Raw genomic sequence first — 23,934 nt, 5'->3', positions numbered from 1 at the left:
TGATACTCTGTGGGGAAACTGTCTACATGGGATCATCTAAACTTCTAAACAAAATTTTGTAGCACGGAATTCAGTGGGGTCCTCATTTAGTCCAATAGCTGGGCTTTCTGGCCATGATTCAGGGGGTAGGTAGAGTAGTCCGGCCCTTTGCCCCATCTAATGGGTTGGGATATTTCAATCAAGGGTTTGCCACATGTAATGTCATTGGCGACATTGTGTTCTGAATCTACATAGCACCAGTAGTGACCTTCAGTAAGTTCTTGTATCTTGGATACTCTGGTTCCCACAAAAACTTTGAATTTGCAGGATTCTGATTTCAGCCAGGTGAGTGCCGTGGTTCAGTCGCTGCACAGGACTGTGTTCCTGATGTCCAGTGAGAGCTCCTTATGAAGTAGCTTGGCTAACTGCTCTCCAGTGAGAACAGCACAGAGCTCAAGCCTAGGCATTGATTGTTGCCTTTTTGGAGTTACTCTAGATCTAGCATTGATGAATGCCAACTCAACTTGTCCTTGGTATTCCGTAAGGAGGTATGCCACTGATCCGTAGGCTGCCTCGGAGGTATCACAGAAGATGTGGAGCTCTCATTTCACCTCTGGGACATCTAGTGCAGCTGATACATAACACTGAGGCATGCTGATCAGTGGTAGATGCGCCAGTTCAGCTTCCTACCTTTGCCAGGCCTTGAGCTGTTCTGAAGGATGAAGGGGGTCATCCCATTCTCGTTCCTTTACCCATAACTGCCATACCAGAATTTTAGCCCCAGTGGTGAAGGGGATTATAAAGGGGGTCATACTGGCTGGTCTGGTAAATGTTTCTCATTGTTACCTCACGATAGCATAGCTGGAGATGGCAGTAATGGAGTGTGTCTGGTATGCAATGCCAGCTCAATCCTAGGGTCATTTCTTGTGGATCAGATTGACTGTGAGAAATCCATAACTCAGAGTTTTCTGATCTGGCCTCCTTAGGAAGATGGTTAACCATTGAGGCCTTATTGCTCACCCATTGCCTGATTTCAAACCCACCTATTGCCAGTAGGGATCAACTCACGGGCTTCAACTGAAGATGCATTGCTTTGCGAACAGTTGTTGACATAAAAACACTGTTCAACTGACTAACTAACACTCCAAGAAGAGAGGGCCCTAATGTAGGTCCAGGTAACAACTGCTTGTTCAGATTTTCCCCCTTATAAGTGTACGAGCAATTGAACACCACTCTGTGTTTCTCATTGTGGGTCACAATATGGTGGGGAAGATACCATGATTCTGTAGACAGAGCTGCTTCTTGAGGTGTTATTTTAGTGGCATAACCAGCGTTCTCCAGTTTTTTTTATCTCTTCTTGGTACTTGTCAGCTAATGGTGGGTCCTCAGCGAGCCGACGTTCAATGTTACGGAGGTGGGACATCACTGCTTCCTTTGGAGCTTGTAGCAGAGGCATAGTTTTGACTCTCAAAAGCACGGTGGCATATCGATCAACTCCGTCTAATCTCACCTGCATTGCCTGCATCTCTAGCATGTTCAGTGTTTCTTGGTCTTGTTTTGCATTAACCATCTCTCTGTAACAAAGTGAAAACAAAACTAAACCGGTCTTTAGTGCTTAATAATGTGTTCCGATTGGCTGTACACTTGCATGATCGGTGCATGATCACTGCGTAAGCTCTTCGGGAGTCTTATATTCTCTTACTGTGTTCTGTTTGACGTGAATGAATAAGCCGCTGACCTTCCTCTTCTACACTTTCTTCTCTCCTGTTTTAACAGGAGTGTCTACCTGCCTTTCTGACTGAGGCCTGTAACACAAACAAATGGTGAAAATATAGACTATGTGACTTAAGTGCATGGAGCAGATGTGAAGCTGTGGAGATGCTAGTGGTGTGCAAGGCCCTCAGTAGTGCTGGAGCTAAGACAAGGCTGGACCTGGGAGAGGAGCACTAGATGTTGTTCCAACTGCTGCCACAATTATTATGTAATAAACATAATTATTATACTATAATGACAATATCGACAGTTATATGCGGTGAGCTGTGGTGAGGACCAAACGAAAGAGATGAGCACCTTGAGTGGGAGAGCCAATCAGCACAGAGCCATTTGTGTATAAAATAAAACAAATGAAAACAAAGAAAAATAAAGAAGTTTGAGTTGTTTTAAGCCTGCATCCAGCTTCCTCAAACCTGGCAAGAGTTACACACACAACAAAAAGAAATCACAGATGCCTCAGTGCATCAAACTAATCAATAAATAAATCAACCATCAAACCAACCACTAAAACATGCCACTTTTTAGGCAACTGTAATAGCGTAGTGTCAAGAGTTTTATTCCTTACTTAAACATTGTTTTGATATTTAAATTTATTTTAACTGCTCCAAATTAAAGAAAGCATAGCTCAACACTCCAACACATCAAAGAGTCCAGCTACCCAGTGCAGACAAAATAGAATGACTGTGACCTGGAGGCAGACACAGGTGGAGTAGAAATCCATACCCGGTGTTAATTTAATAGCAAACTAATCCAAAACATAAACCACAAAACAGTCTGTATCAGCAGGCACAGTACACAGACAATCTATCAAAAAAAATTATTACAGTCAATGACTTGGTAAAGTAGCGTGAGCAAACAATACTTTGCATTGAAAGTAACATGAGTCCATGATTTATACTGTTGAAAGCTGGAAGTAAACCGGAAACAGTTCAGTATTCTGGCAACGGTTTCCTCTGGTTGGGGGAAGGGGACATAGCTGGTGGAAATGTTACAATGACATGGCCTTGAATAACATTTTCACTGTTACCTCCTCAAAAATTCATACACACACACACACCCTCACACACATAGCTTGGTGTTAACCCAAGTGAGCATGTGCAGAACTCCACACAGATGATAACCCAAAGTCAGAAATCAAAATGGAGACCCTGTAGTGAGGACAAAATGCTACACACTACATGGCCGTTTCCCCCCGTTTGAAACAAACAGCTGTGTAAGGCTAAACCGGACATCACATGTAATCATTTTTTTCAAATAAATATTTATTTGTATTTATCATTTATTATTTATTTATTAAAGTTTTGATTAAAAATATCACTTTGTTTGGTTTTGAACTTATATTGGTTAGTTCTGAAACAGAGAACGCTGCGCAAAATAAGTGAACCACCATCAAGTAGAGAGTAAATAATGAGAATGAGGTTACAGCCTTCCTTTTTAAAACCACATTGACCATACTTGTATCCAGTTGCATGTGTAATAAAATATGACAGGAAATAGGTTTTGAACATAACACATATACAGTCCCTTAGACAGTGTTCTTTCAGACAGCCACTCTGAATGAAGTTTTAGACAATTATATACCAGTACAAGTGTGTTCTATAAGGACTGATAACTACAGCAGTGAAAGATCAGGATTATTGTAAAGAGAAGAATGGAGATGAAGGAGGAGATTTATGCAAATGCAGTTGTAGCAGACAATAAAGCTGAGTCCAGTGACAGCGAGCATTCATATGAAGACGTTTATGTGAATGAGGACAATTTGCAGTCCCAGAGGGACAAGCAGTCAGAGAACTCAGGTAAAATAAAGTCACACTTTGTGTGAAATATGTTTATATGTAATTATCTACTTAATTTCATTTACTGGTGTAAAATGTATTCCATTAAAAATGTATTCCACTTCTGTAAAATGTATGAGAAAGTGTGTGTTTTTATTAGAATGTAGCAGCTGTACTGGCACTAACAGACTCAGGGTTTCTCTGGGCTAGCAGTGCAGCGGTGACCAGCCTGGCCGCAGTAGAAGCAGAGCTGATGTTGTAATAGTCATTGACGTTCCTCTGGGGACACTTTAGGTGCACAGCTTGAGGGTGACGGGAGGTGCTCATCGGGGTAGGCAGTGAATATAGCCCGCTCATGGGGTGTTGATTCCTCAATTGGATAGTTAAGGTGATGTACTTGGACAGTGGAATATCCTGGTCTTTGTAGGATAACTCCAGGTCTGTAGGGTTTAGCCCCTCTCGGAATATAGCCTGTAGCGCTAATTCATTCCAGCCACTCATGCATCTACAGCCTGAAAACTCATAGCATAGTTGGCTGCCATTTTCAACCCCTGTGGAATTGTGCTGACACATCCTGTCCTGTCCTGTACTCAAAATATTGAGTACAGAGCAAATAAGGAGAATGAGGCGAGGCCTAATGCAGATGAAGACTAGAGAATAACTCTCATGATTTTCATGTCTATGTAAGGACATATGTCGCTTCTGCATTCCAGCTTTCCTTCTTTAAGCACCTTTTCATTTTAAAATGTATTCCATTATAATGGATTCCACTTGTGTAAAATGTATTACATCCATTAAAAAAGAAATTCATCAACAATCTGAAAAATTGAACTAAATGCATTTGTTTAACCTTTTTAAAAGTCATGGTGTTATTTGAACTGAAAGCATCAACCACAAACAATCACACACACACACACACACACACACAGACACACAGACACAAATAGCATATGACTAACAAACTAGCAGCCATATGATTAACAGTATGGTTGTATATCTCCCTTTTTCATATAATTCTATACACATCATTATACATATACACTGATCATCTATAAAATTATGACCCCTGCCTAATATTGTGTTGGTCGCCCTTTTGCTGCCCAAACAGCCCTGACCCATCGAGGTATGGACTCCATTAGATCCCTGAAGGTGTGCTGTGGTATCTGGCACCAAGATGTTAGCAGCAGATCCTTTAAGTCCTCTAGGTTGTGAGGTGGGGCCTCCATGGATCGGACTTGTTTGTCCAGCACATCCCACAGATGCTTGATGGGATTTGCAGGCCAAGTCAACACCTCAAAGTTGTTGTGCTCATCAAACCATTCCTGAACCATTTTTGCTTTGTGGCACGGCGCATTATCCTGCTGAAAGAGGCCACAGCCTCAGGGAATACCGTTTCCATGAAAGGGTGTATGTGGTCTACAACAATGCTTAGGTAGGTGGTATGTGGTCGCTACCCATGTTCTTCAGTGAGCCCTGTTGCCCTGCCACCCATGATCCTCGGCCACTTTTGATAGATACTGACCAAGGCAGGCTGGGAACACCCCACAAGAGCTGCAGTTTTGGAGTTAGCCATCACAATTTGGCCCTACGTCAAACTTGCTCAAATTTTTGCTTTTGCTTGCCCATTTTTCCTGCACATCAACTTTGAGGACAAAATGTTCACTTGCTGTCTAATATATCCCACCCACTAACAGATGCCATGACGAGGAGATACACTACCAGTCAAAAGTTTGGACACACCTTTTAATTCAATGTTTTTTGTTTAGGGATTTATTTTCTACATTCTAGAACAATACTGGAGATTTCAAAACTATGAAATAACACACATGGACTTAAGTAATCCATATGTAATGACAACAAAAAACAGTCCGTTGTTATTTTAAGACACGAAGGTCAGGTGTTCTGGAATAGTTCTTGTAAGAACAGTATTGTCAAGTGCATTTGCAAAACCCATCAAGCACCATGATGAAACTGGTTCACATGAAGACCATCCCAGTAAAGCAAGACCAAAACTTACCTCTGCTGCAGAGGAGAAGTTCATTTAGAGTTACCAGCCTCAGAAATCACCAATTAACAGCACCTCAGATTAGAGGCGTTATGAAGGCTTTACAGAGCATCAGTAGCAGACATATCTCAATATCAACTCTTCAAACGACATTATTGTGTATTTCGGCCGCCTTCAGTATTGTTTTACAATGTAGAAAGAAATAAACATCAGGAAAGACCATGGAATTAGAAGGTGTGTCCAAACTTTTGACCGGTAGTGTAATCAGTGTTATACACTTCACCTGTCAGTGGTCATAATGTTATGGCTGATCGGTGTACAATACATTACCAAAAGAAATCCAGTTAAATAAGGAATTATTTGATGCACTTCATTTCTGTACTGAACTGATATAATCTGGTTCACAATTTGAATTTCAATTCACAATTCAGTTAGCTATTGTTTTACGTTGTTTGTCATTGCCATGAAACTCGTGAAAGCAGACACAACCGCAGGATAACAGTTTTGATAAATAAAGAATAGGCATTGGATTTGGGGGAATCCATAGATTCTTTCGATTTTTTCTGGCCCCTACCTCTCCTTGTGACTTGCGCAATTAGAGGTACAAAGAACATTAAAGTAAAATACCCTTAAATCAGAAGTGTGGGCAATAGCATTGGTGTTGGGAGTGGGTATTGGTGGTAAGGCAAATTGAGTGTAAGTGCTGGAGGTAGATGCCATAGAGGCAGCCTGGGAGAGATGTTCCACTTTGGAGCAGGGATCCACCAAATGCTGTCCATTAGCTCCTCATGTGCTGTGATCTGCATCCATGAAGGGGGGGGGGGGGTTGGGGGGGTTATGGAAGAAAGCAAAGGAGAGACAGAGTGCCATGTGTGATTTATATGTGCCTGTTTTGTAAAAAAAAATTTTTAAATGTGCTTTTAAAATACAAGTCCCCCTCCCATCAAGACTGACTTGGCCTTCCACTCACCTAATGTATGCATGTGGTTGATGTGGCACAGGTGGTTAAAATGCTGAAGTTCGAGCTGGGCTGGGGAGTGCTGGTTGCTGAGGGTCCAGGGTCCATGTTCAGGGTCCGAATGTGGGTTCAGAGTGGGGACCATGCTTGATAGATATCCTGGGCCCAATGAGAACAGCACCAGCTTGCCCCAGAATGCCTAAAACAACATGATGAAAAAAATATACATTAACAGTCTAGATATATGGCAGTAAAATTTAAGCAATGGGTAAAGAGTTTAGGTGAGATATTTCAGACATAATATACTGAGATATTTACTTACCAAATTCTCCTCAACAACTTGAGAGGAAAAATCTGGAAAAAAGTTATGACTGTCCAAAGGCCTGCACTGGACATTTACTTAACTGTAACGTTAAAAAAACACTGTCAGTTGGCATGCAACCTATAGATAACATGGTATGCCTTTATGTCTTTTCTATACATACCTTCTGTTTAGGAGCAGGTCTATTGCCAGCTGCAGAGGGCCACACACCTGTGCTGGAAAACTGCAATGGCCTTACGAGATTATTGAGGCTTCAGTAGTCGAAAATCTGTGAAAGTTAAATAATTAAATCATAATATACAAAATTAAATAAATAAAAATGAACAACATGCAATTCCGTATAATGTCCAGCCCTCTTAGATAGTAAATCGTACATAATAATAATAGTACACTACACTGTATAATAACAGTACACTATACTGTAAGATAACAGTACACTACACTGTATAATAACAGTACACTACACTGTATAATAACAGTACACTACACTGTATAATAACAGTACACTACACTGTATAATAATAGTACACTACACTGTATAATAACAGTACACTATACTGTAAGATAATAGTACACTACACTGTATAATAACAGTACACTACACTGTATAATAATAGTACACTACACTGTATAATAACAGTACACTACACTGTATAATAACAGTACACTACACTGTATAATAATAGTACACTACACTGTATAATAACAGTACACTATACTGTAAGATAATAGTACACTACACTGTATAATAACAGTACACTACACTGTATAATAACAGTACACTATACTGTATAATAATAGTACACTACACTGTATAATAATAGTACACTACACTGTATAATAACAGTACACTACACTGTATAATAACAGTACACTACACTGTATAATAACAGTACACTACACTGTATAATAATAGTACACTACACTGTATAATAACAGTACACTATACTGTAAGATAATAGTACACTACACTGTATAATAACAGTACACTACACTGTATAATAATAGTACACTACACTGTATAATAACAGTACACTACACTGTATAATAATAGTACACTACACTGTATAATAATAGTACACTACACTGTATAATAACAGTACACTACACTGTATAATAATAGTACACTACACTGTATAATAACAGTACACTATACTGTAAGATAATAGTACACTACACTGTATAATAATAGTACACTACACTGTATAATAACAGTACACTACACTGTATAATAACAGTACACTACACTGTATAATAATAGTACACTACACTGTATAATAATAGTACACTACACTGTATAATAATAGTACACTATACTGTAAGATAATAGTACACTACACTGTATAATAACAGTACACTATACTGTATAATAACAGTACACTATACTGTATAATAACAGTACACTACACTGTATAATAACAGTACACTACACTGTATAATAACAGTACACTACACTGTATAATAATAGTACACTACACTGTATAATAATAGTACACTATACTGTAAGATAATAGTACACTACACTGTATAATAACAGTACACTATACTGTATAATAATAGTACACTACACTGTATAATAACAGTACACTACACTGTATAATAACAGTACACTATACTGTATAATAACAGTACACTACACTGTATAATAACAGTACACTATACTGTATAATAATAGTACACTACACTGTATAATAACAGTACACTACACTGTATAATAATAGTACACTACACTGTATAATAATAGTACACTACACTGTATAATAACAGTACACTACACTGTATAATAACAGTACACTACACTGTATAATAACAGTACACTACACTGTATAATAACAGTACACTACACTGTATAATAATAGTACACTACACTGTATAATAACAGTACACTATACTGTATAATAATAGTACACTATACTGTATAATAATAGTACACTACACTGTATAATAACAGTACACTACACTGTATAATAATAGTACACTATACTGTATAATAATAGTACACTACACTGTATAATAACAGTACACTACACTGTATAATAACAGTACACTACACTGTATAATAATAGTACACTACACTGTATAATAATAGTACACTATACTGTATAATAATAGTACACTACACTGTATAATAACAGTACACTACACTGTATAATAATAGTACACTATACTGTATAATAATAGTACACTACACTGTATAATAACAGTACACTACACTGTATAATAATAGTACACTATACTGTATAATAATAGTACACTACACTGTATAATAACAGTACACTACACTGTATAATAATAGTACACTACACTGTATAATAATAGTACACTACACTGTATAATAACAGTACACTACACTGTATAATAATAGTACACTATACTGTATAATAATAGTACACTATACTGTATAATAATAGTACACTACACTGTATAATAATAGTACACTACACTGTATAATAATAGTACACTACACTGTATAATAACAGTACACTACACTGTATAATAATAGTACACTATACTGTATAATAATAGTACACTACACTGTATAATAACAGTACACTACACTGTATAATAATAGTACACTACACTGTATAATAATAGTACACTATACTGTATAATAATAGTACACTACACTGTATAATAACAGTACACTACACTGTATAATAATAGTACACTATACTGTATAATAATAGTACACTACACTGTATAATAACAGTACACTACACTGTATAATAATAGTACACTATACTGTATAATAATAGTACACTACACTGTATAATAACAGTACACTACACTGTATAATAATAGTACACTACACTGTATAATAATAGTACACTACACTGTATAATAACAGTACACTACACTGTATAATAATAGTACACTATACTGTATAATAATAGTACACTATACTGTATAATAATAGTACACTACACTGTATAATAATAGTACACTACACTGTATAATAACAGTACACTACACTGTATAATAATAGTACACTATACTGTATAATAATAGTACACTATACTGTATAATAATAGTACACTACACTGTATAATAACAGTACACTACACTGTATAATAACAGTACACTACACTGTATAATAATAGTACACTACACTGTATAATAATAGTACACTATACTGTATAATAACAGTACACTACACTGTATAATAACAGTACACTACACTGTATAATAATAGTACACTACACTGTATAATAATAGTACACTATACTGTATAATAATAGTACACTACACTGTATAATAATAGTACACTATACTGTGTAATAATAGTACACTATACTGTAAGATAATAGTACACTACACTGTATAATAATAGTACACTATACTGTATAATAATAGTACACTATACTGTATAATAATAGTACACTACACTGTATAATAATAGTACACTACACTGTATAATAACAGTACACTACACTGTATAATAATAGTACACTATACTGTATAATAATAGTACACTATACTGTAAGATAATAGTACACTACACTGTATAATAACAGTACACTACACTGTATAATAATAGTACACTATACTGTATAATAATAGTACACTATACTGTAAGATAATAGTACACTACACTGTATAATAACAGTACACTATACTGTATAATAATAGTACACTACACTGTATAATAATAGTACACTACACTGTATAATAACAGTACACTACACTGTATAATAATAGTACACTACACTGTATAATAACAGTACACTACACTGTAAGATAACAGTACACTACACTGTATAATAATAGTACACGAACGTGATTAATTGAGAAAGATTGAAACATGAGAGATTTGATTGGCTCGCTATGGGTGTGGATCTTTGTCTGTCAATCTTTTCAGCGCAGGGATTTGGGAAGAAAGATCACCCAAGACCTGACCCAGACCATCATTCTTCAGGTAGTACCACTCTGCTCAAAGCGCAAACCAGATGGGACTTGAATCCACAATCCCTGGCTTAGTAAGCCAGTGCCTTATCCATTAGGTCACTGGGGCTCCATCAAGCAGCTGAAGGCCCATAAAGAGGTTTAGTCTCTCTAAACCTCTTTATGAGACCTGTGTTGTCTGTTCCACTATCTCCATGCAATGATGGCCCTGACCATGGGTAAGAAAGCAACAGCAAAAACAAAATTATACAAAATATTCTTCTTAATTTTGCCCTCAAACCTGACCACCTTACCAGTCTCTGCTGATGAAAAGCATTATCATGACATGATGCCACTACCAACATGCTATCCAAAAGTCTACAGTTGTCAGGCAGGGCAGGTAAGGAACCATATGCAGAACACAGTAAATTTTTCAAGTTTCAAGAAGCTTTTATTGTCATTTCAACCACATGTAGCTGACGCAGTATATAGTGAAATGAAACAACGTTTCTCCAGGACGCTGGTGCTACATAAACATACAACATAGAGTTTCAACACAAAAAACAACACAGAGCTATGACATGAGTTTGTCTGAGCCACATAAAGTGCAAAAACAATAAGTACAAGAAAGCAACATAAAAAACAGGACACAGCGCTGAAAGAAAATGTGCAATGAAATGAAATGAAATAAACTGAAAGCATTATATATATATATATATATATATATATATATATATATATATATATATATATATATATATATATATATTTATATACACTATATTGCCAAAAGTATTCGCTCACCTGCCTTGACTCGCATATGAACTTAAGTGACATCCCATTCCTAATCCACAGGGTTCAATATGACGTCGGTCCACCCTTTGCAGCTATAACAGCTTCAACTCTTCTGGGAAGGCTGTCCACAAGGTTTAGGAGTGTGTTTATGGGAATTTTTGACCATTCTTCCACAAGCGCATTTGTGAGGTCACACACTGATGTTGGACGAGAAGGCCTGGCTCTCAGTCTCCGCTCTAATTCATCCCAAAGGTGTTCTATGGGGTTGAGGTCAGGACTCTGTGCAGGCCAGTCAAGTTCATCCACACCAGACTCTGTCATCCATGTCTGTATGGACCTTGCTTTGTGCACTGGTGCACAGTCATGTTGGAAGAGGAAGGGGCCAGCTCCAAACTGTTCCCACAAAGTTGGGAGCATGGAATTGTCCAAAATGTCTTGGTATGCTGAAGCATTCAGAGTTCCTTTCACTGGAACTAAGGGGCCAAGCCCAGCTCCTGAAAAACAACCCCACACCATAATCCCCCCTCCACCAAACTTTACACTTGGCACAATGCAGTCAGACAAGTACCGTTCTCCTGGCAACCGCCAAACCCAGACTCGTCCATCAGATTGCCAGATGGAGAAGCGTGATTCGTCACTCCAGAGAACGCGTCTCCACTGCTCTAGAGTCCAGTGGCGGCATGCTTTACACCACTGCATCCGACGCTTTGCATTGCACTTGGTGATGTATGGCTTGGATGCAGCTGCTCGGCCATGGAACCCATTCCATGAAGCTCTCTGTGCACTGTTCTTGAGCTAATCTGAAGGCCACATGAAGTTTGGAGGTCTGTAGCGATTGACTCTGCAGAAAGTTGGCGACCTCTTCGCACTATGCGCCTCAGCATCCGCTGACCCCGCTCCGTCAGTTTACGTGGCCTACCACTTCGTGGCTGAGTTGCTGTCGTTCCCAAACACTTCCACGTTCTTATAATACAGCTGACAGTTGACTGTGGAATATTTAAGAGCGAGGAAATTTCACGACTGGATTTGTTGCACAGGTGGCATCCTATCACAGTTCCACACTGGAATTCACTGAGCTCCTGAGAGCGACCCATTCTTTCACAAATGTTTGTAAAAACAGTCTGCATGCCTAGGTGCTTGATTTTATACACTTGTGGCCATGGAAGTGATTGGAACACCTGATTCTGATTATTTGGATGGGTGAGCGAATACTTTTGGCAATATAGTGTATATTTATATATATACATATATATAGCGGCCTGGCAATGTGTATTGTGCAAAAATGCAGTAGAAGCATTTGAGATAGTGCAAGTAGAGATAAAGATTAACATAAATATAGCAGCGGATGAAATATTTATAAGGGTTGAGGTAGTGCAATATGTAATGAATTATATACAGTTTGGTCCTGGGTGTGTGTGTGTGAGAGAGTGAGTTTTTGTACAGTTCAGTCCTGGGTATTGAGGAGCCTAATGGCTTGAGGGAAGAAACTATTCAACAGTCTGGTTGTGAGGGCTCGAATCCTTCAGTACCTCTTTCCAGATGGCAGGAGGGTGAAGAGTGTGTGTGAGAGGTGTGTGGAATCACCCACAATGCTGTTAGCTTTGCGGACGCAGCATGTAGGGTCTTGTACAGTTCCCAAACCAGGCAGTGATGCAGCTGCTCAGGATGCTCTTGATGGTCCCTCTGTAGAACACAGTCAAGATGGGTGTAACTAACTGGACTAACTGAGGTCTCCCAGTCAGGAAATCCAGGATCCAGTTGCAGAGAGAGGTGTTCAGGCCCAGCAGGCTCAGCTTCTCAAACAGCTGCTGAGGGATGATTGTGTTGAATGCTGAAATGAGGTCTATGAACAGCATTCATGCTTATGAGTCCTTATAGTCCAGGTGTGTGCTGGCCAGTTGGAGGGTTGTGGTGAAGGCATCATCCGTGGAGCAATTCGGATGATACGCAAACTGCAAGGGGTCCAGTGAAGGTGGTGAACATGCCTCTCAAAGCATTTCATCATGATTGGTGTGAGTGCGACGGGACGATATTCATTGAGGCATGTTAGAAACATAATAGCACAGTTCAGAGCATGAGGAGACAGAATGATAAGGGTAAAACAGTTAATAGGAGATCCTGCAAAAATAATTTGGCAGATGAGAACCTACATGAGATGAAAGAAGCAGTCAAATAATAATCCACAGGGAAGACACCCGAAAATAGAGAAAATCACAAAATGAATCCAATAGGAAACCATATAGGAAATCCAGCAGTCAATAACAGAAATCTAACATGAGAAATTCAACAGAGGTAATATAACAGTCAATAACAAAATCCTACAAAAGTAATCCATCAGAGAATAATCCAAAATCCAGAACACAGGCTTAAGGAACAACAAAGGGCAGGCAGAAATCAGAGTTCAGGGGAACAGTCATAAATCCAAGCACAGGTACAGAGCAATGAAGGGCAGGCAGGAAATCGGAATCAAAAACAACAGGGTCAAACCAGTAGAAGCAAACTGAAACAAGGCAGGATAGCTAGTCAGATGCACAGTGCAAACTGAGACAAGCGCCTGGCGAGGAACATTTGCAGTCTGCTCTTATATAGGGCAGAGAAGCATATAATGGCAGAACTAGCAAACAGGCTTGAGTTTGGAGACATGGAAAATTGGATAGATGCAAAGTGCCTGGGGATGCTTGAGTCAGACAGATACCTGGTTGAAAACCTTGGAGATCAGAAATGTACCAACAAAGTAAGGAGCGAACTTCCAACAGGCGATTTTCAGGGGTAGGTCTCGAGTGGACAGCCAGACTTGTTGGTCAAGATGGTATGGGGCACCAGGTGGAACTTATGGTTGGACCTTCGTGTGTAACTTTGGGTTGCGTGGAGAAGCACTAAGTGGGTCCTCCTCCAGACTCGTCGACATTGTTTAATTAGAGTGAGGGCAGAGGGAGCCAAGGCTTTCAAGTCTTAGTGAGAGAATAGAGGCAGCTGGTAGCTGTAGGCAGCCTGGAAAGGAGAGAGGCCCATGGCAGCAGAAGGAAGAGAGTTGAGAGAGAGAGGCATATTCCACCCATACGAGGTTGGATGACTAGGACGCTAGATCTACAGAGCAAAGGATTCAGAACCAGGTCTCCAACTCTTGGTTTATTCGCTCCATCTGGGCATTAGTTTATATGTGGAAGCCAGATGAGAGACTGATGGAAGCACCCAGGAGATGGCAGAACTCCCTCCAGAACTTCGAAGTGAACTGCCCCAGTCTGACACAATATTGTGAGGTAATCCATGTAAGCAGAAGACGTGTAGCAGGAGGATCTGGTCAGTCTCCTTGGTGGAAGGCAGTTTGGCCAAGGGCACGAAATGGACCATCTTAGAGAACTGGTAAACAACAGTAAGGATGGTGGTTTGGCTGGCAGACAGTGGTAGACTGGTGACATATGGGGCCAAGTTAGTCTGGGAATCTGAAGGGGGTGCAGCAGACTGGCTGGCAGGGTCCTGGAAGATTTATGCAGTGCAGTTGGGACAAGTGGCCACAAAACTCTGGATGCCATGCTTGATTGAAGGCCACCTGAAACACTGCTGGATGGTTGGACAGGGTGCGTGAAACTCCACGATGACAGAAGAGGTGGCCTCCATGGCACCACTGGAGAACCTGAGATCTAAGTTGATCTGGGACAAAGAGTCTGTTCTCGGGACAGCCATCTGGAACCGGTACCCAGGAGGTCACTTGCTGCACTCTTCTCTCGTTCTCCAGGTGGAGGGCATAGATGGTCACCGACAAGGGGAGGATATATTCAGGAGCTGGGTCATCCTCATCCGGGGGAAACTGCAGAGAATGGTCGTTGGGCTTCCCATTCTTTGAGCCGGGGCAGAATAAGAGGGTGAAGTTAAAACACCCGAAGAACAGTCCCTAATGAGCCTGTCAAGGATTGAGTTGCTTGGCGACCTAAAGGTATTCTAGGTTTCTGTGGTCTGTCCATACGATAAACAATGGCTCTGCGCACTCTAACCAGTGGTGCCATTCCTCAAGTGCCCGTTTCACTAGATGGAAAGTTTCACTTCAAGAATAAAAAAAAATTTTGTGAACACACTCTTCCTTCACTGTTTGGATGGGGGCGGGGGTAGGGGGAAACAGATCTCTTAGTGAATTAGCAGATTTGATATTTCAGTATACAGTCCCGCATACCTAATTAACCCTTTCGACGGCAGACTTCTCCTTTCCTTTTTGGGCTGTTGTTTTAAAACTGTAATTTTAGATTTTTTCTTTTTAGACTATCTTGTTTCTGTTTTTTAAGTCTGTTCATTTTTTCATTCCTCTGTTGTGAATGTGTAAATGATATGAAAGTACACACATTTTTGTGGCTATTCCCCATTAGGTGGAGAGACTACAAGGAGCAGGTGTTACAGACTGACTGCAGTGTGTGTGGTGCTTTGGCTGTGTGTTCTCCTGCTGACTGCCATCACAGCGCTGTGGATCAAATTCAATATCCTTAGTACAGAAAAAGACATGTTGGAGACCAGTCACAACAACCTGACTATAGAGAGAGGCCAGTTACAGACCAGTTATAATACCCTGACTATAGAGAGAGACCAGTTACAGACCAGTTATAATACCCTGACTATAGAGAGAGACCAGTTACAGACCATGTACAACACCTTGACTAAAGAGAGAGACCAGTTACAGGCCAGGTACAACACCGTGACTGAAGAGAGAGAGAAGTTACAGAGGGATAAAGCAGAACTCCAGAGGTTTTCTAAACTGGGTGAGTAATACTTACCACAATACAGTACCTTAATAATTCAGTTACCTAATAGTTTCATTCCAAACATGTCTAAAAGCAGAGCTATGGAGCTTTTATACACTCCCTGTTACTTCAAACACTGACGAATTCTAAGATGTGTTTTCTAAAATGCTTGGTAATTTAGTCTGATTTCATCATGATGGAATAATAAAGTTCTTCTAATATTCTACAGTGAGATGGAAGTCAAATCAGAAGTGTAGGAATGTTAATAAAAAACTGTTAAATGCTAAAAAAAGATCATGCTGGTGCAACAAGATTAAGTGTTCCTAATTAATTGATTGTATACATGCATTAATAGGAAGCAAGTGTTTATGGGAATTGTGAAAGTGCCCTCTGCTGATTGGAAGAAACTGGTATGACTGTCACATTTATAAAGAAAAAAACACAACAAAACAAAGCCAACAAACAAAAAAACAAGACAGTAATGAAATCAGTCAGATTTTAATAAGCTAGGATTGTTCGAGAAAAATAATTAGTGATGAGGTCTTTTTTAACCAAACTGACTGTACATGTACTTGTACTTGTTGAGACTTAACTATTTTTTTTTTCATCTGCATTTTCATTGAAAGGTCTGGATCCAGGATGGATATGTTTCAGCTCCAGTATTTACTACATCTCTAATGAAGAGAAGACCTGGCATGAAAGCAGACAGGACTGCGGAAGGAGAGGAGTAGACCTGATGATCATAAACAACAAAGAGGAACAGGTGATATAAAAAGAGAGAGAGAGAGAGAGAGAGAGAGAGAACTGAGATTCTGTATTTATATACAGTTCACAGAGATAGAAATAATTTAGTCATATATTGTTCTCTTAATCCCAGGAGTTTATCACAAAACATCTGGGCAACAGACAGGCTTGGATTGGTCTGAGTGACAAAGACAAAGAGGGGGAGTGGAAATGGGTGGATGGTAAACCACTGACCACTGCGTATGAACCTTGTATTTATCTTTGTTTATTCCCAGATCTCTTCCCATGGTACAGAATATTAGACATACCAGACAGTTCACTGCTGACATTTTTATACAACCTTGAATGCTAAAATAATCACAATAACTATATTATGTAACCACAAGATCATTTATATTAAATGTGTGGATTTGAAGGTCACTGAACACTGATCTGTTTTCTGTTTTCAGGTACTGGAATGAGGGGGAACCGAATAATCAAGGTGATGAGGACTGTGCTGAGATTTATGTTAATCCAGGAATGAAGAACTGGAATGACAGTCCATGCCTCAATAAAAGAATATGGATCTGTGAGAAGAGTTATTTTTAGGAAAAATGATACAATATTCATAAGTCAAGCTGATATTTTAAAGTAGTTTAGTTCAGGTTTTATTCTATGCAATGCTTAAAAGATGCTTAAAAAGGAATGCTGAAACAAATGATGAAAAATGCTTTTACTGCATGTAATGCAATAAAAAAAACAAAGAATAAAAATGGATTTTTAGTCACTTATGCTTGCATTTATTTATTGTATAATGTAATAGCCATACACCAATCAGCCCTAACATTATGAGCAGTGACAGGTGAAGTGACTAACACTGATGATCTCCTCATCATGGCACCTGTTAGTGGGTGGGATATATTAGACAGCAAGTGAACATTTTGTCCTCAAAGTTGATGTGTTAGAAGCAGGAAAAATGGGCAAGCATAAGGATTTGAGCGAGTTTGACAACCCAAGCACACAAGGATCCTGATTTTGTACAAGCACAAGCTTAACACAATCTCACACAGCATTGACTTATACATCAGCAGACGCAATGTGAAGTTACTGTAGTTTTGGATTCAGGGATTCATGTCTGATTCATGTCTAATCCAAATTAAATTAAATTAAACATGTTCTTTAGTTGTCAGGAGATCTAAATTTACTGCATTTAACCAAAAAGAAGGCACAAGCTATGTGGAAGATTTGAGACCATCCATCGCCATAATAGCCTTGATGCACTCTGCCTTGCCGATGACTATATTGGTCTGAATCACTACTCTGTCAGGATATATCTATAAGCATGAGCCCCATCAGACTGGTCATGGAGATGGTGTTGCAACTTTCTATAGTGATTTTCTTACTGTTACTAAGAGAACAGGATCCAGGTTTAATTCATTCGAAGTATTTTGATAAAGTGTTGAGATTTCAACATTCACATAGATGATGCAAATGATGCTTTAGGACTCGCATTTATGGATTTACCAAATTCCTTTGGGGTTAAAAGAAACATCACTAGACCAATTCATCGTTTTACTCAAACTCTATATTTAATAATGTCACATGGAGCAGATATCACTAATAAAGGTATTCTGCCTCAAAGCAATGATATCACAGACCATTACCTCATACTGTACACTCTACTTGTGACTAACAGCATAGGCACTATCTTCACTAGCACATTAGACACTGTTGCCCCCATCCAAGGGCCGAAAAATCATGGGCTAAGCTTGCGACATGGCAACTTTAATCTCAGGTTTTGTGTTGTGTCTACCACCGGGCCCTACATTGGTTTACTTAATGAGTTTGCACATTTACTCTCAGATCTTTTGATCAGTTTTGACAAAGTGTTAATTGTAAGAGACTTCAGCATTCATGTAGACAGTGCTAATGATGCATTAGGATTCTCATTTATAGATTTACTAAATTCCTTTGGGGTTAAACAAAACCCAACTCATGACCAACTCATCGTTTTAATCATACACTAGACTTAGTTATATCACATGGGACTGATGTTACTGATATAGCCGTTCTACCTCAAAGCGATGACATCACGGACCATCACCTCTTAGTGTACACTCTACCTGTAGAACATATTAGACACGTCTCTCCATGTTATCAATTTGGTAGAGCTATAACTCCGACCACTAAAGACAGATTTACAAGCAATCTGCCAGATCTGTCTCAACTTCTTACTAGATGATTTAGATGAAGTAACTAACAGCATAAGCACTATTTTTACCAGCACACTAGACACTGTTGCCCCCATCCGACTAAAAAAGGTCAGAGATAAAACACCTGCACCATGGTACAATAGTCATACTCACGCCCTCAAGAGAGCAACCTGTAACCTCTAGCGAAAGTGGAGAAAAACCAAATTAGAAGTTTTTAGAATTGCATTTAAAGACAGTTTGTCCAACTATAGACAGGCTCTAAAAGCTGCTAGGGCCGAGCATCTGAGCAATCTGATAGAAATAAACGAAAACAATCCCAAATTCTTATTCAGTACAGTGGCTAGACTAACAAAACATCAGATTTCTGGAGAGAGTATTTCAGTACAGTTTATTAGTGAGGACTTTATTCACTGAAAACATTGATAGTATTAGGAATAAAATATTGGATGTTCAACCTTTGACAGCATCCGGTGATCTAGACCAGCCTAAAGCTCCACATTTAAAGCTACAATGCATTACCAGTATACGGCAGGAAGAGCTATTTAAACATATCACCACGGCTAAATCAACAACGTGTTTGTTAGATCCAATTCCAACTAGATTGCTGAAAGAAGTGATACATGCAGCTGGAGAGCCTCTTCTTAATATTATTAACTCCTTGTTATATCTAGGTCATGTCCCAAAATCTCTCAAGTTAGCAATTATTAAGCCTCTTCTTAAGAAAGCGAAACTAGACCCTAATGAAATATCAAATTACAAACTGATTTCAAACCTTTGTTTATATCAAAAATACTAAAAAAAGTGGTGTCAGCTCCTTCCTACAGGAAAACAGTATCCTTGAAGAATTTCAGTCAGGTTTTAGGCCCCATCATAGTACAGAAACTGCACTAGTTAAAATCACAAATGACTTGCTTTTAGCTTCGGACCAAGGCTGCATCTTAATTTAAGTCCTGCTTGATCTTAGTGCTGCATTCGACACTATAGACCATAACATTCTCGTAGATCGCTTACAAAATCACATAGGTATGCAGGGACAGGCATTAAAATGGTTTAGATCCTACCTGTCTGATCGATACCACTTTGTAGATTTAAATGGAGAACTATCCAGTGTAGTGCCAGTGAAATACGGGGTCCCACAAGGGTCAGTTTTAGGACCTCTGCTTTTCCCGGTATACATGCTTCCATTGGGTGACATCATTAGAAGGCATGGGATTAGTTTCCATTGTTATGCCGATGATACCCAGTTATATATCTCATCAAAACCAGATGAAATATCTAATTTGTCTAGATTAACTGAGTGTGTTAAAGATATTAAAGATTGGATGACCAATAATTTTCTATTACTAAATTCTGATAAGACAGAGATATTACTTATTGGTCCAAAAACCAGTACACAGAAGCTCTCGCAATTCAGCTTGCATTTGGAAGGATGTACTGTTACTTCTAGCTCAACAGTGAAAGGCCTGGGCGTAATATTAGACAGCAACTTGTCCTTTGAAAATCATAATTCCAATATTACAAAAACAGCCTTCTTCCATCTTAGAAATATTGCCAAGCTTAGGAACATTTTATCTGTATCTGATGCAGAAAAACTAGTTCATGCATTCAGGATCTCCAGACTGGACAATTGTAATGCATTACTAGGTGGTTGTCCTGCATCTTCAGTAAACAAGCTACAGTTAGTCCAGAATGCAGCCACTAGAGTTCTTACCAGATCAAGAAAATTTGATAATATAACCCCAATATTATCATCCCTGCACTGGCTACCTGTTAAGTTTAGAATTGATTATAAACTAGCACTTCTTACGTTCAAGGCTCTAAATGGTTTAGCTCCTGCGTATCTAGTCTTCTAACACGTTACAATTCACCATGCTCTTTAAGATCACAAAACTCAGAACTTCTGGTAGTTCCCAGAATATCAAAGTCCACTAAAGGCGGTAGAGCATTTTTGTATTTATCTCCTAAACTTTGGAATAGTATTCCTGGCAGTGTTCGGGGCTCAGACACACTCTCCCTGTTTAAATGTAGACTAAAGACATATCTCTTTAGCCAGGCATACACATAATACATCCCATAACCTTGTGCTTCAGTACATCTGATTAAATGCACATTATCATCCAGTGCTTGATTATTATGAACAGCAGGTATGCTAATTCCTATCCGCTTGCTTCGCTTGCGTCTCTTTTTCTACCCATCCTGAGATTGTGCCAGCTCCAGATGTGTTCCGTTTCATGAAGACTTTGATGAGAAGACCGAGAAGAGACCAACCCTGCAAGGATCCCGAGGCATCCAGAAATGGACCATCTCCAGTTGGATTCTGCTTCATGAAGATTTCGGACCTTCTAATCAATACACCAAATTAAATTCTATATATGCTGCATCTCCATCATTGAGCATCTGAAGGCTTCAGCATGGGGGAGTTGGTGTTGAAGCTATAATGAACTTAGATGTTGAGCTAATTTATGAGTTGCCCAGGAGCTCTTGGTTACACAACTCCAACTGACTGTATATGACGGTAGAAAGGACATTATTCATAATCACACTCTACCATTTGGTTCCTTTTTGTCTAATATTAATCTCTAGCTTTTGTACTACATTTCCTATGTTCTGCAAAGCTGTTTTGAGACAATGCCCATTGTTAAAAGTGCTATACAAATGTAATGTAATGAAATGTAATTGAATTGAATTATTTCTTAAATGTTTGGACTTTAACCGATTACATGATGAGCAGGAGCACTGCAAAATACAGCAGGAATATAAGAGTCTGTAATCAAGTAAATAATATCAAAAATGATATTATATTTTAAACAGCCACTCTGTGTTTTGCCAGTGTGATTAGATAAACATGACCACAGGCTGGACTATGGTATTTCATCTGGTTTTGATGAAATATGTAACTGGGTATCATCAGCATAACAATCCCATGCCTTCTGTTGATGTTACCCAAGGGAAGCATGTATATTGAGAAGAGCAGAGGTCCTAAAACTTGATCCTTGTGGGACCCCATATTTCCACCGACATTAAACTGGTTAGTTCTCCATTTAAATCTATAAAATGGTATCAAACACACAGGTAGGATCTAAACCATTGTACCATTGGAATTGGATCTAACAAACACGTTGTTAATTTAGCCGTGGTGATAAGTTTATATAGCTCTTCCTGTTCTATATTTGTAAAGCATTGTAGAAGTGTGGGGCTTTAGCCAGGACTGGCTCATGAGATGCTGTCAAAGTCTGAACACCTACAATTTTGTTCCTGATACTCTCAATATTTTCAGTGAAGTAGTTCATAAAGTCTTCACTACCAAACTATGATAGAATACTCTGTTCAGATATCTGATTTTTTACTAGTCTAGCCACTGTACTAAATAAGAATCTGGGATTGTTTTGGTTATTGTCTATCAGCTTGCTCAGGTGCTCAGCCCTAGCAGCTTTTAGAGCCTTTAGAGTCTTTAGCTGGACATACTGTCTTCATACGCAATTCTAAAAACATTTAATTTAATTTTTCTCCACTTTGCTCTCTTAAGGTCGTGGGTATGACTATTGTATAAGAATGCAGTTGTTTTATCTCTGACCTTTTTTAATCGGATGGAGGCAACAGTGTCTAATGTGCTAGTGAAAATAGTGCCTATGCTGTTAGTTACTCCATCTAGATCATCTGCTTTTAGGGGTCTAGTAAGATGTTGAGACAGATCAGGCAGATTACTTGTGAATCTGTCTTTAGTGGTCGGAATAATAGTTCTACAAAATCTAGTTCTACCAGATCTATGGCTAATCTGTTCTACAGGTAGAGTATACAGTATGAGGTAATGGTCTGTGATATCATCGCTTCTACGTAGAATACCAGTGATATCTGCTCCATGTAACATTATTAATTCTAGGGTATGATTAAAACAATGAATTGGTCTAGTGATGTTTTGTTTAACCCCAAAGGAGTTAAATCCATAAATGTGAGTCCTAAAGCATCATTTGCATCAGCTATGTGAATGTTGAAATCTCATACAATCAACACTTTATCAAAATTAACCAATAGCTCTGAGAGAAACTGTGCAAACAGTTTCTCTTTAAGAAAATCAATGTAGGGCCCCAGGGGTCTATACACGGTGGCCAGAGCAAGAGATGGCAGGGATTTATCTAAGAGTGCAACATCAAGCACTTCGAATAAATTTAACCTGGATCCTGTTCTCTGAGTAACAGAAAAACATCTCCACGACTAGTCTGATGGGGCTGATGCTTATAGATATATCCTGATGCAGTAGTGATTCAGACCAATATAGTTATCAGTAACTATCAAGGATATTATAGCGATGGATGATCTCAAATCTTCCACATGCCTACTTTTTGGGCTGTTAAATGCACTAAATTTAGATCCCTCAACAACTAAAAGACATCTTTAATTCAACTGAATTTAATTTTAATTAGACATGAATCCCTGAAACCAAAACTACAGTCAGTTCACATTGCTATATTCAGTGCTGTGTGAGATTGTCTTAAGCTTGTAGTTGCACAAAAATCAAGATTCTTGGCGGCTTGGGTCGTTAAACTCGCTCAAATCCTTACGCTTGCCCATTTTTCCTGCTTCTAACACATCAACTTTGAGGACAAAATGTTGCTGCCTAATATATCCCACCTACTAACAGGTGCCATGATGAGGAGATAATCAGTCTTATTCACTTCACCTGTCAGTGGTCATAATGTTATGCCTAATTGGTGTATGATTATTACATTATACGGTAAATAGATGCAAGCAAGTGACTAAAATCCATTTTTATTCTCTGTTTAT

General features: G+C 38.8%; 1 protein-coding gene across 1 annotated transcript; it reads left to right on the top strand.

Moving 5' to 3' along the window:
• Positions 1 to 3,290: 3,290 nt before the first annotated feature.
• On the top strand, positions 3,291 to 17,548 carry LOC131348883 (CD209 antigen-like). Its single transcript, XM_058384076.1, has 5 exons — positions 3,291 to 3,548; positions 15,848 to 16,234; positions 16,843 to 16,979; positions 17,094 to 17,200; positions 17,410 to 17,548. Exons 1-5 carry the CDS (start codon positions 3,404 to 3,406, stop codon positions 17,546 to 17,548), a joined length of 915 nt encoding a protein of 304 aa, XP_058240059.1. The 5' UTR covers positions 3,291 to 3,403.
• The last annotated feature ends 6,386 nt before the right edge of the window (positions 17,549 to 23,934 follow it).

The sequence above is a fragment of the Hemibagrus wyckioides genome, linkage group LG29, assembly GCF_019097595.1.
Source record: "Hemibagrus wyckioides isolate EC202008001 linkage group LG29, SWU_Hwy_1.0, whole genome shotgun sequence".
NCBI classification, from domain to species: Eukaryota; Metazoa; Chordata; class Actinopteri; order Siluriformes; family Bagridae; genus Hemibagrus; species Hemibagrus wyckioides.
Note: the sequence above shows the minus strand (reverse complement) of the source record. Positions and strands in the feature narration are given on the sequence as shown.

Bases quoted from the DNA above. Each gene is read 5' to 3' on its own strand.
- LOC131348883 (XM_058384076.1), top strand. From the start codon at position 3,404: ATGGAGATGAAGGAGGAGATTTATGCAAATGCAGTTGTAGCAGACAAT. The intron at 3,549-15,847 runs GTAAAATAAAGT...ATTCCCCATTAG, and splicing joins CAAGCAGTCAGAGAACTCAG to GTGGAGAGACTACAAGGAGC. The intron at 17,201-17,409 runs GTATGAACCTTG...TTCTGTTTTCAG, and splicing joins GGTAAACCACTGACCACTGC to GTACTGGAATGAGGGGGAAC.